This window comes from Malurus melanocephalus, unplaced genomic scaffold (genome assembly GCF_030028575.1).
Source record: "Malurus melanocephalus ecotype Western Australia unplaced genomic scaffold, MMel_1.1 scaffold_23, whole genome shotgun sequence".
Lineage (NCBI taxonomy): Eukaryota > Metazoa > Chordata > Aves > Passeriformes > Maluridae > Malurus > Malurus melanocephalus.
The window spans coordinates 1,260,449-1,274,939 of NW_026623255.1; the positions used below are offsets into that span (position 1 = coordinate 1,260,449).

At 39.7% G+C, this 14,491-nt stretch overlaps 1 protein-coding gene across 1 annotated transcript in view; it reads right to left on the reverse strand.

Moving 5' to 3' along the window:
• Positions 1-14,416, reverse strand: part of SESN1 (sestrin 1) — a 78,293-nt gene extending 63,877 nt beyond the window's left edge. Inside the window, exon 1 of the mRNA XM_057390152.1 lies at positions 13,731-14,416. Coding sequence (XP_057246135.1) covers positions 13,731-13,994 — 264 coding nt within the window. The 5' untranslated portion in view covers positions 13,995-14,416. The remainder of the gene's footprint in view (positions 1-13,730) is intronic.
• Between the last annotated feature and the right edge of the window lie 75 nt (positions 14,417-14,491).

Genomic DNA, 14,491 nt, shown 5'->3' on the forward strand with positions numbered 1-14,491 from the left:
CACAATTTTCTCTACTTCCTCTTCCTAGCGATGCAGGGGAACAGGGAATGGGGGGTGTGGTCAGATTATTTGACCTTGTCTCTGCCATTCCTTCCGCARGACGCAGYTCTCCATGAACTTCTCCAAAGCACRTCCTTCCCATGGGCTGCAGTTCTTCATGAACTGCTCCAGCTTGGGYCCCTTCCAATGGGGCACAGCCCTGYAGGAACAGMCTGCTYCAGSGTRGGTCCCCCACAGGGTYACAAGTCCTGCAAGCAAACTCTCTACAGCTCCYGTTCACACAGGGCCACAGATCCTGCCAGGAGCCTGCTAAAGCACAGGCTCCCAGCCTCCTCCAGGCATCCACCTGCTCTGGTGTGAGGTTCTCCACAGGTGGAGGTGGATCTCTGCTCTACTGCAGACCTCCACTGGACATTCCACCTCACCATGGTCTGGACCATGGGCTGCAAGGCAAACTCAGCTCTGGTTCCCGAAGCATCACCTCCACCTCCTTTACTGCCCTTGTCTGCAGAGCTGTTTTGCATATTCTGATTCCTCAGTTTTCTCACTGCAGTTGCTATCATCCAGGGTTTTTTCTCCTTTCTTAAAAAACATTATCCCAGAGGTATTACCACTGTCACTGACAGACTTGGTCTTGACCAATGACAGGCCCATCTTGGAGCCAACTGGCATCAGTTCCATTGGACACAGGAGAAGTTTTCAGCAGGCTTCTCATAGAAGTCACCCCTGTAGCTGCCMWGYCACCAAAATCTTGCCATGCAAACCCAATACAAATACAGAGCTAAGGAGGTAAAAATATGAAATCCATTCTTTATTAAATAACCTGCCCTACACATTTCCTGGACTTCATTTCCACTACTAGAGAGAAATAAAAAAAGATCACTGACAGATCTTTCTAGAGATTTGGAATTTGCATCAATAACGATATTATTCCCTTTAGGATGTTCTCCTGCAGATGATGCCAGATTTCCAAATCAGACCATAGTCTGTGAAGAGTCATTATCCCATCCAATTAAGTGAAGGAAAGTAACTTCCACAAGGACATAACTGTTTCTCTTCTCTATTTATTTATAGTAATCAGATTGTTGCAACAGAATCGTATACAGCATGCCGCTTCAGTTCTTTATCATTCTATAATCTTCAGAATAATTAAGAAAGCAAATCACTTCTAAAAAGAAGCTTCCTCTGGCCAGCTCAAAGTCTCAGGGTTCAACACTTYCCAAACAGAGCTCACTATTCAGAGCACAAACTATGTAAGAGGTATCACTCATTTTGAAAAGAAAGTAGTTTACAGACTCTATTATCCAAATGAAGACTGTCTTTGTTAGAGATGGAGTGCTTGATTTCAGTGAGCATCAGAATCTACTGTTGCATCAGATAAARGAATTGAGTCTCAAATGAGAAAATTCTATTATCCCTGGCTTCTGCTACATACAGAAGGAGAAGATTTTTCACATATTATCTCTAATAAAAACATTTCAATTTATTTTGAAATTAATTATGCTTTAAATTTTTTTTAAAAATTTAAGAACTTAAAGTTAGTTCTTTGCTAGATTGCCTGCCTCTTATATTGTATATACATTATAAAAACTTACAGAACATGCTCTTTCCTATTTGATTTTCACTTACATTTCTTAGCAGTTTTGGACAACAAAGGAACTCAATGCTTTTTACAAGTTCTACCTAGTTTGATTTTTTAGCAAATATTCAAGTAGTACTGTAGCTGGATACTCTGCCCTGGAATGTGGTCRAGCAACTTGGCCAATGTCCTATTTGCAAAGCTATCAGTGGTGGACTGAGCTCAGGCCATGTGCTGGTTTTGGTGTTGAATTATGCTAAAACCAGCCTGGCTAACTAACCCCAAATCARCATCCTGAGAGTGAGGCAAASATTTGGCAGACAAGCTGCTAAACTGACCTGGCAGGCATATGACTGGCAGTCAATCACTTTMCACTATGAAAGTCCAGAGCACTTTCATATGGTTAGGCTGCTCTAACATATTCCTTCTTGATACTCCTCAGGGTTGAGACAAAGATCTGCCTGTGACCATTGGCATGGTGAGTTACATCAATCTCTACTTAATTATTCCTTCTTCCCAGCTTTAATATAAATGCTTTGGAATAGTGCACTATTCTACCCTAAACATACACTACTAGCAGTTTTAGCTTTTATACTGGGAAGTAAAGAATTCTGGGGCTAAGACTRGATCCAGCCACAACTGCACTCCTCTCTGAGAAGGCATTTGAAAGCAAGGGATTCCTTTCTACACTTTGCGGCTCAATGGCAGGACTTCTCACTGCATCCACAACAAGTACATAAAGCAAATATTTTAAAGATTAGCATTCTTTTTTTTTTTTTTGCTGAAGTTTTGAAAACACATGATGATTAACTTGTATGTTTGTTTCTGTTACAGAATCAAGAAGATGACTCCTTACAACTGTCTAAACAGCTACATATGAAAAGAAAAATCTTGCACCAGACCATCACACAGGACAGAATCAGACAGGTTGTATCAGCAAAGGACAACTTACATCAGCAAAGGACAACCTGGGATAAATTTGCACTAAAGCCACAGACTTTCACCAAAACTTACAAGCTTTGACCCTTGCACACCAGATCCCTGACATAAACTCTGAGACTATATCTTAGAAGATGCTTCATTCCTCAAAAGCTATCTCCTGAAGTCATCTTTAAAGAGGGAATTTGTCAGTGTGCATCTAAAGAAGTGCTCAGTTTCCCAGCACAATCAAGAAGAGGTTTAGAAGATAGTATTAAATTCTGATTTTATTCTTTGTTAAGYGCTTTAGTTTTTTTTACCTCAGGGCATTTTTCCAAGTATTTTTCAGCAACTATTTTTTGAAGGTACAGCAAGTCATCTAGTTTCAATGTGAGATTTTCAGCATAACTTTGCAATCATCTCAGCATGTTTTCATGCACATACATRACGATTTCTTGCTACTGGAAATTACTTTTGAGCCATGTACCCTACCCCAGAGATCTCACATACAAGTACTGTATCTCCTCCCAAAACATGTGGACGTATAACACGCACTGCACCGCAGACCTTGGGCTCCAAGAGGACAAACATARGTGGAAGCCACATATATGGGAAGCATACCACAGCTTACCACTACAAAATTAATTTTTGCACTGGAAGCACCATGAAGCAGCCATATTTCCCACTCTCCTTAGGAATAATGATTTGCATGCCGAATTCAGAGTGTATAAAATCAACATTTTTGCCAAGTCTCTTATCATTACTCACAAACATACAGATAACTCTAAAAAGCAGAAAAAACACAAAAYAGTCTATGCTTCAATCTCAGGTATTCACTTAATGCACAAGYTACAAAGAGTTAACTACTACCTTTAGAATCTAAAAYTAAGATTTTTACATTGTGCAATACAAATAAYATCTTCTGCATTAAAAARCAGCTTCCATTCCTAGTRAAAACCTTACTCAAAAACTTGAATCCTTTAACAGAAAGGCCTGACACCAAATAATGAAGGAAAAAGAAGCATCATTTGACATTACCGATTTACACATACTCTTCTGACAGAYTACAGACAATATCAGCCAAGCAGAGCTGCCATGCTCTGAACAGTTAGAAAAGCAGAACATTACAGGCCAAGATATCAATATTCCTTCTAACAGCTAGACAACATCACTTCTATTTAGCTTATTTTCTGCATCATGGAACAGAACAGTAGCAATAAAAATGTCAGAATTAAGGTTCTCTTACAGAASACTATACATCAATTTCTAGGTAAATATAAACAACCATTACTGACAAAACTCTTTAAAAAATGTAATCTAGGTGAAGTTATAAGGTTTCCAAAACCTTTTCTGTAACACAAGTAGGAAGGACAGAACAGATACAAAAAAAGTTACAGCAMATACCAAAAGCAATCTTGTATTAGTAAGGACTTATCTTCATAACATGATGAGCTCCAGAAAACGTTTTGTGCRCAGCAGCTGCCAAATATTTGGAACTGTTAAACTGACCTAAGTTTGCACTCRGCACTGACTTGAAATTCAGAGAAACAGAAAGTTTATGAAAATTTTTTTCCTCTCTTCAGTCGTTTTTCTGCATGGATAACAGCATGAAACTAGTTTAGAACTAAAATTTAAATAAATGGAAAATCCAAACAAACAGTTTAATCTGAGTGGAATGTGCTGTTGGCAAACAGGCTGCATTTAAAGCTAAAAGTTTTGTTGCACCAAAACACCAGGAACAGGTTCAGTAACAAGCTGCAATGGAAAAAATCTTTCAGTATAGAGGTTTTCCTCCTCCCAAAACCAAACACCATCCCCCCTCTCCCCCCACAAAGAAAACAAAACCAAAAAAAAAMCACCCCAAAAGGCACACAGGAAAGGCTTTAGRGTTTTAAATAAGTTCACATTTTCAAGTTTGTTCCTCCTTTGAATAAATATATTATTCCATGTTTACTCTCCAGGAGTTGGAGAATCCTTGACAAAAATAGTTTTTGGAAGAAAACTGTTAAAAAAACAATTCAATAGCAAGCAAGAATATCCCAGGGAGGGAAATCTGGCAAAGAGGTGGTTACACCTTGAGTTTCAAAGCTTAGGGCCACAAAGCCAGTCAGATATTTAGGCAGACACAGGACTTGCCAGGAAAGACCTGCAACCAAGAAAACTATTCATTACTCCAGAAAGCATAGAATAATGAAAAAAATTACAATTTCTAAGTAATTTACAGGGAAAAAAAAACCCCACCACATGTTTTCAGAAGCACTGTCCTTTTTTACAATACAGTGTCTGAATTGAAAGCAAGTTCTTGCACAGAAGGGACACATTATCAGATTACATAAGAAGCATCACCTCTATTTTTAAAATACCAGCCCAGTGTATTTTGGGGTAATATTCTTTTACTAGAACACAACACTGGGTGATACTTTTAACCCARAATTACATGAAAGAACAAGCTTGGTTTCTACATAAAGCTGAAGTAAGGAAAATGGTTAATTGTTTACTAGATTTAAATAGAACTAAACCAGTTCACCTTCCCAAACCAACTCTTGGCAGTAATCTAACCTAAGNAAAAAAAGTTAAAGTCACTGTAAACATCAAGAGAGCAGTAAACAAGAAAAAACATCACCACTTAACTTTTTGGATTTAATTCATGTATGTAGCCTCAAATGATGATTTCCATGTTTCACTTGATTTCTGGAGAGAGACCTAAGCTTTTCCCACCCTCCAATCCCCCTTAAASTGTAAACAATTTACTGGAATAGAAAACCATACTGACAGCAAACCGTATTTTTGGAAATTGAAACATTCAGTATCCACAGGAAAATATAATCAAGCTTTCAAAACTATTTTTTTCTGGCCCACAATGGTATATTCAGTACTTTTCCACTATGCTTATTTTAAAAGGAGAAACCCTGACCTGAAGAAAAAGTCAAGAGTAAGATGACAAAACAGTCAAGTATTTCTTCAGTGCTCACTTTGCACTTGTCAGAGTAAGACAATGTAATYTTCTTTACAGCAATGTACTTTGGTCAAGCTAACAGAAGATACATTATTTTACATAACCTAGAAGTCCATAATTTTTTTTTACTTAATATTGTATGCTAATTTAAAGAACATTCCAAAATCTTAGTGCTTTTCCCTTTGCTTGAACATATCAAGATACACTAAATTTCACCACTTACAAGCAAAAAGCATCCAAATGTATGACAAGAGTCCAAAATGAAGACAGTTATTTTCATACTACATAGGAAAAACAAATTACAAGGTGAAAAAAAAAATCAATAAATTGGCCTTTTGGAAGCTTAGAGCAGAACTTCTAGCAAAATCAATACAGAGAGGGGAAGGATCACAGCTATCCATACACTGTTAGTGTCAGAGCAAGAAAAGCAATTTCAGATAAAGACCTAAGTTCACACCAGAATCAGAGTGTAGGCCCGAAAAGATCATATCCAGTTATGAGAAATCAACAGCCAACTTCTAGAATTACCTCTAGAAAGAGAAACAGAATCAAAAGGAAGTTAAAAAATCTAAAAAAGAGCTTGTGTGACTCAGCAACTGCTAGATCAAGAGAACAGATGCTGTTATTTACAAAATGCATTCAACCTGAAGCATTTCTGGTTTCCACAGATCTCTAGGTATTAGYTCCTATTTAAAAAAAAAAGACTGGAAGCAAACATTTTTAATTTAAGCCACCARTGTACACCCTCTAATTGCTTACCTCATTACTAAACAGTAAGAGATGAGGCAATRTTTGTGTTTGATTTCTTCAGTTTTAAAGCACTTCAATGCAGTCAAACAATAACTATCAACCAAGATATTATCAAATGTGTGCTTCACTCTTTACATCTTTAGAAAATAAAAATTCTAGTTATGATGTCCTGAAAATCAGAAATTCAGCAGAATCACATAAACTCATAAATTTACAGATCAAGCTATTTCAAACAATTGTAAGAAAAAGCTGACTAAGCAAAGCTCACTCCCATACAAGAAGAATGGCATACAGTTAGCATGGAGAATTAGGGAAAGGCCCAAACACAGAAGCAGCATTAGAAGTGCCCCAAATACCCTCCTTTRCATCACTTTGAGAACCTCCACTGTTTTCAAGCAATTTCTTATTCCGACCAAAGGCATTCCCAAGGTCAGGCAATTCTGCAGCTAACAAGCTCAACAAAAGAAAATTTCCCTTCATCTCTCTCAGCAGACTGAAGCCTTAAGAAAGAAGGCAAATAGGTTGAAGGAGACAAGAGGCAGGAAAGTCAAAACAAGTTGTACTGACAATTTAAATTTTTTAAAAATATGTTCACGCCCCTTTTTAGAATATTCCCTAACATGTGAAGAATGCCTTCTCCCACTACTCTTGCTGTACATATGTGATACAGCCTATCATCAGAACATGTTTACAATAAATACTGCAGAGGCAGCAGAAGCTGTAAATAAGACTAATCACTTAAAAGCATCATGTCATCACTTCAGTATTCTCTCTCAATAYTGAGAAAAGCAAGAGTATTTGAACACCCCCCAAAAAAAACCCTGACAGACAGATGTTTTCTGAACTAGTGAATCTGGTAAAGAAACACATGGATTATTTACAACAAATAATTAAATCCAGTCCACCCAATGGCTGAAAGAGACAGAACATGCTTTTGCTATGAGATGAACTCACAAAAAGGGTGTTTTAATTCACTTTATATAAGTGCACTATGGAAAACAGGAACCAATTTGGGTAGTGACATCGTGCAGGAAGACTAGTCAGCTTCCGGATGGATCAGATTCACCACCACCAGTGAGGATACCATATATAAATACTYAAGCTTTAACAGACTATAAATTTCAACTGAGACACCTTTCTGTGGTGACTGACCAAGAGAAAGCATCACAGGGAAACATCACTGCCATGTGGCAGGACAAGTTCAAATCAATTTGGACAAAAGAAATCCCACAACCTAAGAGATCTGCCTAGCTACAGATCTCAAAGTTCACTAAAGAAAGTTACTTGTGTTGTACAGGAAGGCTAAAAAATACTTTAGACAGAATTATAAAGTTATTTATCAAAGATTACACCAAAGAAGRCTAATGATTGGAAAGTTAGACTTCYATAATACCACACATCAGGATAAACCATTTTGGAGCAACAAGCATAATTTTACCCTTATTAGCCTTAACAGGCACACAGCACAGASCYCMGACATGGGASCACCCACAAAACAAAGAGTGAATTCTCTTGTGAGTTCACATTGCTAGAACAAATATAGCAATGAAACAGAAAAGTAACTCCTATTTTATCCTTCAGGGACACACGCAAGGGAATTTGTACCCACTCTCCTRGTAGAGGCTTTATTTGTCTACCACTGTGGCAAAGGAAGAGGACACAATGTCTGCTTTGTCTATAGCTARAAGTCTTCMCATCCCTTCTGGATGCATATTTAATTTAAATTGTATTAGTGTTTTGYCAGGATTTGGAAAGGTAAGGATATTCCATTCCATAACCTCTGCCAAGCAACCCTACATCCAAATCAGTGCCTCAAGGTTTTAAAACAAGAAGATGTATTTGGCTGTTGACACGACCCCTCTCTTCTGTGMACAACAGCCCTTGGCAAACTATGGAATTCTGATACATTTACCCACTAAAATAGTAGGCCTGAGAAAATAAAGAGGTAATCACAACCGCCCCCTCAAGCCCACCTGATGCATTTATGTATGAGACCGGCTGCAGACAACAAGTTTTAAGTACTAATTGTGTGGTAAATACAGTCCTGAAGATGAAAGGGGAAGGACTTAGATGGTACTTGAAGTCCCTCCAAGCAGTTACCAATACAAAAGACAGAAAAAAAAAGCTGGAAAGAAAAATCATCGTTAGCAATGCTCTGCCTTTCCCAGGGAGAGATCAAATAAGCAACTCACTCCTGCCTGATGTTTTAAGAACAGTTTAGACCTAGTGATGAACATGACTGGATAGTCTATGCCATTGCTTTCCTAWTCTAATATTGCAATTTTCCCCAAATGTCAAACCCAAGTTCTTCTGGACTTGTTCTGGATCCATTGTTCATTCATTCCAGCTCATGTCTTTGTTTTGGCAGATGAACTCTGTTCATCCCTGTTCATCCCCATTTCTTTGGGAACATACTATCTTAAGCCTCCTTTTAGCAGATCATACCACCACCAAGTATTTCAAACTTCCTTCACAAAAAAGGAGCATTAGAAGATATAAGATCACATTAAATACTAAAATGATTTTCTATTATAAAATTGCTCTCCTTACTTTCCAGTATCCTTACTCTCCCTCTCAGCTTGTAATCTGCAATTCAACAAAGCATAAAAATTTGCTAATAAAGACTTTGCTGGACAAGACCTTACAGAGCCTGTACCAAGTACTTTTTACCTCACTTGCCTCCTGGGGATGGTTTTCCAGCTAATTTTACTCACTAAAGTGTATTTTGTAGATTAACAAGATAGGGAATTGCAATAAGACTATCATGTGACCATTGAGGACTCCAGTATATCAACCTATAAATATTATAGAATCTCTCTACACCACAAGGCCTGTTACTCYACCACAGAAGTAACAGCAATGCTGGATTTAAAAGAATTTATCCTGGATAATTCTGCTTTGGCTGTTGCTCAACTTCTTTTCCTAGACACTGAAAATGTGTTCCAACACTGGTCCGGTATTTTTTCTTTGAGCTACAGTTAAAACCCATCAGCCTTCTCTTCACCCCTTCCCATTTAGCCCACACTGAAGAGGTATGCACCAATTAATCTGAGTCTGCTACTTCCCTCCACCATCTCAAGATTGCAATCCACTACATGAGATTGCTTCAGCTAGTTGGTTTTTTTAGGCCTTGGAATTAAKTTCATCAGGCCCTACCAGATTGAAAATCTGCTGCTTACCCATACAACCTACAGCTTTCCCCTCACCCTCCAGCCTMGGAAGGTACTATTTATGCTTTTATCATAGCTGTTGACTACATGGGCCGGATTAACCATTTCAGAAAACAWTTCAATCACCTCAGCATTATCTGTTAATCCATTAATCTGTGGATCTTTTMTTTCTTGCTTTCTTCTAATATTCATTTTAGCTATGCCTCCTTATGTTTTTGACTATCCTAGCTTTATTCRTATATCTTTGTGCACTTCGCATCATTGGCAACACACCCTTTCCCATTTTCTGTATGTTTCTTTTGTTTACATCAATGAAAAGATCAACAGAGAGCAGAATTCTTTTTTCTAMTTACTAATTTTCACCTTCAATGCCAGTATTCGGTATCATTATATTAGCTTTCAAAGAGGATGAGATTGTTTCTTTCTTCTTTATATTCATCCCCAATCAAGCTCTGCATGCCAAATTCTATGCTTTTTGACATTTATAGGTTTTATTCTGCTGTTATCATCTTTTATCCTATGTAGACTAGCATCCTGTTGCACCTGCAGAACCTGCCCTACATCTATGTATTCTCTTTGTTAATACAAAAAACTATTTTTATGAATTTACAYACCCRTGGAGAGCARTATGTTCTGCTGAGTTTTCTCCAYTGGATGGTTACAAGAGATTYTATTATCAAACCTCATCCTTTCAGTGATTTTTCTCYGGCTAYRGACAGACACCTTGTATTTATATTCCAGTCATATACATCTAATTGATCCGATTGAGGCTGGCAGAGACTTTTAATGAGCATGCGTTTAGACATTCCACTACTGTTCTTTCCCAATGTATTTGTGTTGGTGTGCAGACACCCAGCAYCCTGGGAAGAATGAGACACTATTCTGCAAGGTCATAGGCACTACGTTATAAATATGTGCAAAATATCCCATAAGCAAGAATTTATCAAAAACCTATGATATATATTTGGGGTTTCAAATGCATGAATAATTTCAAAATTTTCAAATTTTGAAACTGTTTTCAGTTTCACTTGGCTAAAGCATTGCAACTGAAATACCTTTAAAATGTTTTTTAAATTATCTATTGGGTAAAAGCAGCTTTTGGAACTTGCTTTTATTAATAAAAGAAAAAACCTTTTAATTAGAAAAAAAAGAGGAATAGTTTGCTGACATTGTCTTTGTAATAACTCTTACAAAAACATCTTGTCTATTCTAAATGGAAAAATAAATAAGTTTTCTTACGTGAAAAAGTCTATGTTTATATATATAGATATATATAGCGTACAATGAGAAACTCATTATCTGCAATTGTAATTCAAATAACCAGGAATTTATGTTAAGCAATAATTAATTTTATCAATTATGATACATTATTTATTAATAATAGCATTAATAAAGCAATTTATTAATAGCAAAGAAGAGAGTTGCACACTTAGAATTCTTGGAGGAATTTTTATCCAGGAAAAAAATCCCAAAAGCAAACACAACAAAGGCAGGCTTAGAGGGATGCCATGCTGACACATGCTGCTGCCAAGCCTGCAGCTTACACCAGCCATATAATGGATTCTACCAACCTGCTCCAGACACAAAGCTGCAAAAACATCAGGAGCACAATGCTCATGCCTAAATATTTGCTGACTGCCCCTACAGGCAAGAGGGCATTAACTCAAAGAAAGAAATAGCAATCAGACCACTAGGAAAATTCTAATCTTTGATTTCCTCACTGAGTTATGCTGGAAGCAAATCTGAAAGATGAATAAAGCACATTTTACAGTTCTCCATATTAAGAGGGCTAGGGTGGGGAAGGATAAAAAGAAATATATCAGTCCAGGCTCAAACTTCTACTCCAGGTTAGACCTCCTATGGAAGAGAGAAAGAGAGGAGYGCCAGTTCACAGGAGAACTTTTGAGCTCAAAGTTGCCTCTCCTGCCCTGGGCCCTATGTAATTTAATAACTTCAGACAGCATAATGGTACATATTATTAATGTATTAATGTTCCAGATCCCAACACAGGGAGATAGAGTAATGCAAACTGCTGATGCTGTTCAGAATAGGTTTTCACATTTTTATATTACTAACCTATTTACCTTTGGAAGCACTGRTGCAAGCACTCCACAAGTTTTATGGAGTGATTATATTAATTTTAATARTTTGCTTTATCTGCCATCTTCACTGCTGAGATCTGAACAAAATTCTTCTTGGTCATGTAAACAACACAATACCACTTCAGGCCTGACAACAGTCCTCAGCATCCGAAACAGAATACTTGCATTGGATTATTTCTTCAGCAAATACAGATCCAAAAATTACAATGAAAATTTTAATTTATGAGTACAGACACAAGAATTAAGGTTTGCCACTCTAAATTCATAAAATAGAGAATACTTCTTTCCTAGATCTATGCTCCTATAAAGAAGTTACAAAAGTAGCTTTTAAAGATTTTCTTAAAATCATATTATACTTGATTTMATTTTGTTTAACTTGCTGTTAAACTTTTACTGCAACTTGTGTGTATACAACTGTTTTCATAGCTATTAAACCTTTCACACCTATGTTTATTACTCAAGGCAGCAATGATCAGGGTATTTCAACTTGCATTTGCTCAATGAAGATGGACATTTGCTGCCAGAAGTTTCTGGCCTAGTTATAAAAAAAGCTAGYAACCAAGTTTCTAAACCAGACAAATACTTGAACAGGCCACTAACTTCAAATACATAAAAACCCAAAAGGGAGTCAGCAGGTCTGGTATTCTGACCTCACCCCAAAATTTAGGTGAGAGATCACCATCTGTTTGGCCTTTGAATAGACTCTGATATCTTGAACCTGACAAAAACAAGCCTTCCCTCAGCAGTCTGTTCCAGGGACTCATCATTCTCACTGGTAACAGACTCACTTCTCATGTGAACTTTTAACAAGGAAGATGCTGTTGCAAAGGTGTCAGATTAAGTTTTAAACTTTAATATTAAAGTTTGGGTGGTTTCCTGTTTGTTGGACTGGCTTTGGTTTTAAAAGAAAAGCAATCAAGCCTTTCACTTAGACCATGCAAACYCATCAGCTCTGATAAAATCTGCTTTGAGAAAAACACCCTACACAGCCCAAACTTATGTAAAATAAGTTATACTGTGTTTATCACACTGCAAACTACTGAGAAGTTAGACAAAATAAACAGAGACTCTTTCAGCTCCAGTAATCCAAACCCAGAATATGTTTCTATGTATTATATATAATGATTTTTATGTTATACATATGTATTTATATAATGTTCAAATTATTATAATACTTTCATATATTATCATTTTCCCCTGGATTTCCCTATATATAGCCTGTTAAAGTGCAGGGAGAAAAAAAGCACAATAGTAAAAATTAGGTAGTTATCTCCAAGCACAGTTCTATGTATTCACTTGTGATTAAAAGAAATATGGGTATTTCTTTTCCTACTCAGCAGCAAGTAGTATTTTTAGCTGCTGATGGACCCGTTGATACAAGAATTCCAAGACCTGCGCAAAAACCAGAGGTGAGCAGGAGAATCGCAATGCAAGTAACTATAATTAGACTSTAAGAGTGGAAGAGTACAAAGTAACATTTATTTTTGTTAGCATTAGGTCAGTAAATGTAATCCCCTATTGGCTAGGCTGCGTACGAGCTATGAAAAAAAAATAGTTTTGATAYCACCGATTCCAGTGGAGAAGCAATTTACCAATAAACAACAAGAAGGGAATTTTGACAGGCTCTGGCTTAATAACTTTGAAGCTCATGTGGCTTTCAAAAGCTCCAAAACTTCCCATTTATATTTTCAATAGGCAACTCTGATGTTAATACCAAAGCCTTCCTGCTTTTCTATTAAAGCCAACCCGGTAATAACACAGCACTAGTCATACAGACTGAAACTAGAGTGYTGAAGTTGTCATTTTACTGCTTCCTTGGGGATGCCCCAACTTTCCAGCCATTCATTGCCAAATCCTSTCTGCTGGACTGCACTGAAAGACTTCATGCTTTTTCACAGAATAGTTAGGGTTGGAAGGGACCTCTGGAGATCATCCAGTTAAACCTCACTGCCAAGGCAGGGTCGCCTAGAACAGGTGACAGAGGAACGCATCCAGGTGGTTTTTGAGTGTCTCCAGTGAGATACTCCCCCCCCTCCCCCCCGCCTTTTAATAACGCTTTTCCAAATGTTTCTTTGGGGAGAGAGCCGTACGGGTGGACAGCACTAAGCACATATTAACTGCACGAATACACCCGACAGAGTGGATCAGACACCCACCCTGTCACACAGATGAAACCCGAAGGTGCCCTGCGAGACGGGGCGCGGTGAGCCCCTGGCCCGATCCCAAAGCCAAAGGGYTTGGTCTGCCACGCTCACCTGCACCCCGCTGAGGATCGCCTCGCTTTTCTCCCTCACGTCGGGGAAGGGGCACCTCTTGGACAGCATGAGCAGGCGGGCCAGCGCCTCGCCCAGCCCGTCGCGGTTGGCGGGCGCCGGCAGCCCGTCGGCAGCCGCCCCGGAGGCGATGCTCTCGGCGCGGCGGAGCACGGCTTGCCCGATGGTGTCCAAGGCGGCGGCGCGGGCGGCGGCGTCACGGCTGCACAGCCCGTCCCAGCGCACCTCGCCCTCCCGCTCCTCCATGGGGCCGCCCGGCCGCTGCTCCCCCGCCGCAGCCGCCGCCTCCTCCTCCTCAGCAGCCCCGGCGCGGCCGCCCCATGGCCGGCTCCCGGCAGCCGCCAGCCCGCCCACACAGACGACGACGAGCGAGGCGGCGGCGAGCACAGAGCCCGCTGCCCGCGCCGCATGGGGGGTAGCCCGGGCCGGTGCCGCCGACAGCCGCCGCCGCCCTCCCGCGCCGGGGCTGCCGAGCGAGCGGCGCCGCTGCGGCTTCTCCTTTCCCGGCGGGGAGAGGGGCGGCCACCACCCCGCGGTGCCGGCGGCTCCTCCTCCCTGCCCCAGGCATGGAGGGAAGGGGCGGCCCCGGCCCTCCCTCTCCCGGGGCGGCCCCTCAGCCCTCCCCGCCGGGGCCGCCACCGACCCGCGGCAGCCCCCTCACTGGGGCGGGGGGAATAGCTCCGCCCCGCACGGCGACACCGCCCCACGGASACGGCGGTCAGCCAATCGTCTTTCAGCACTCG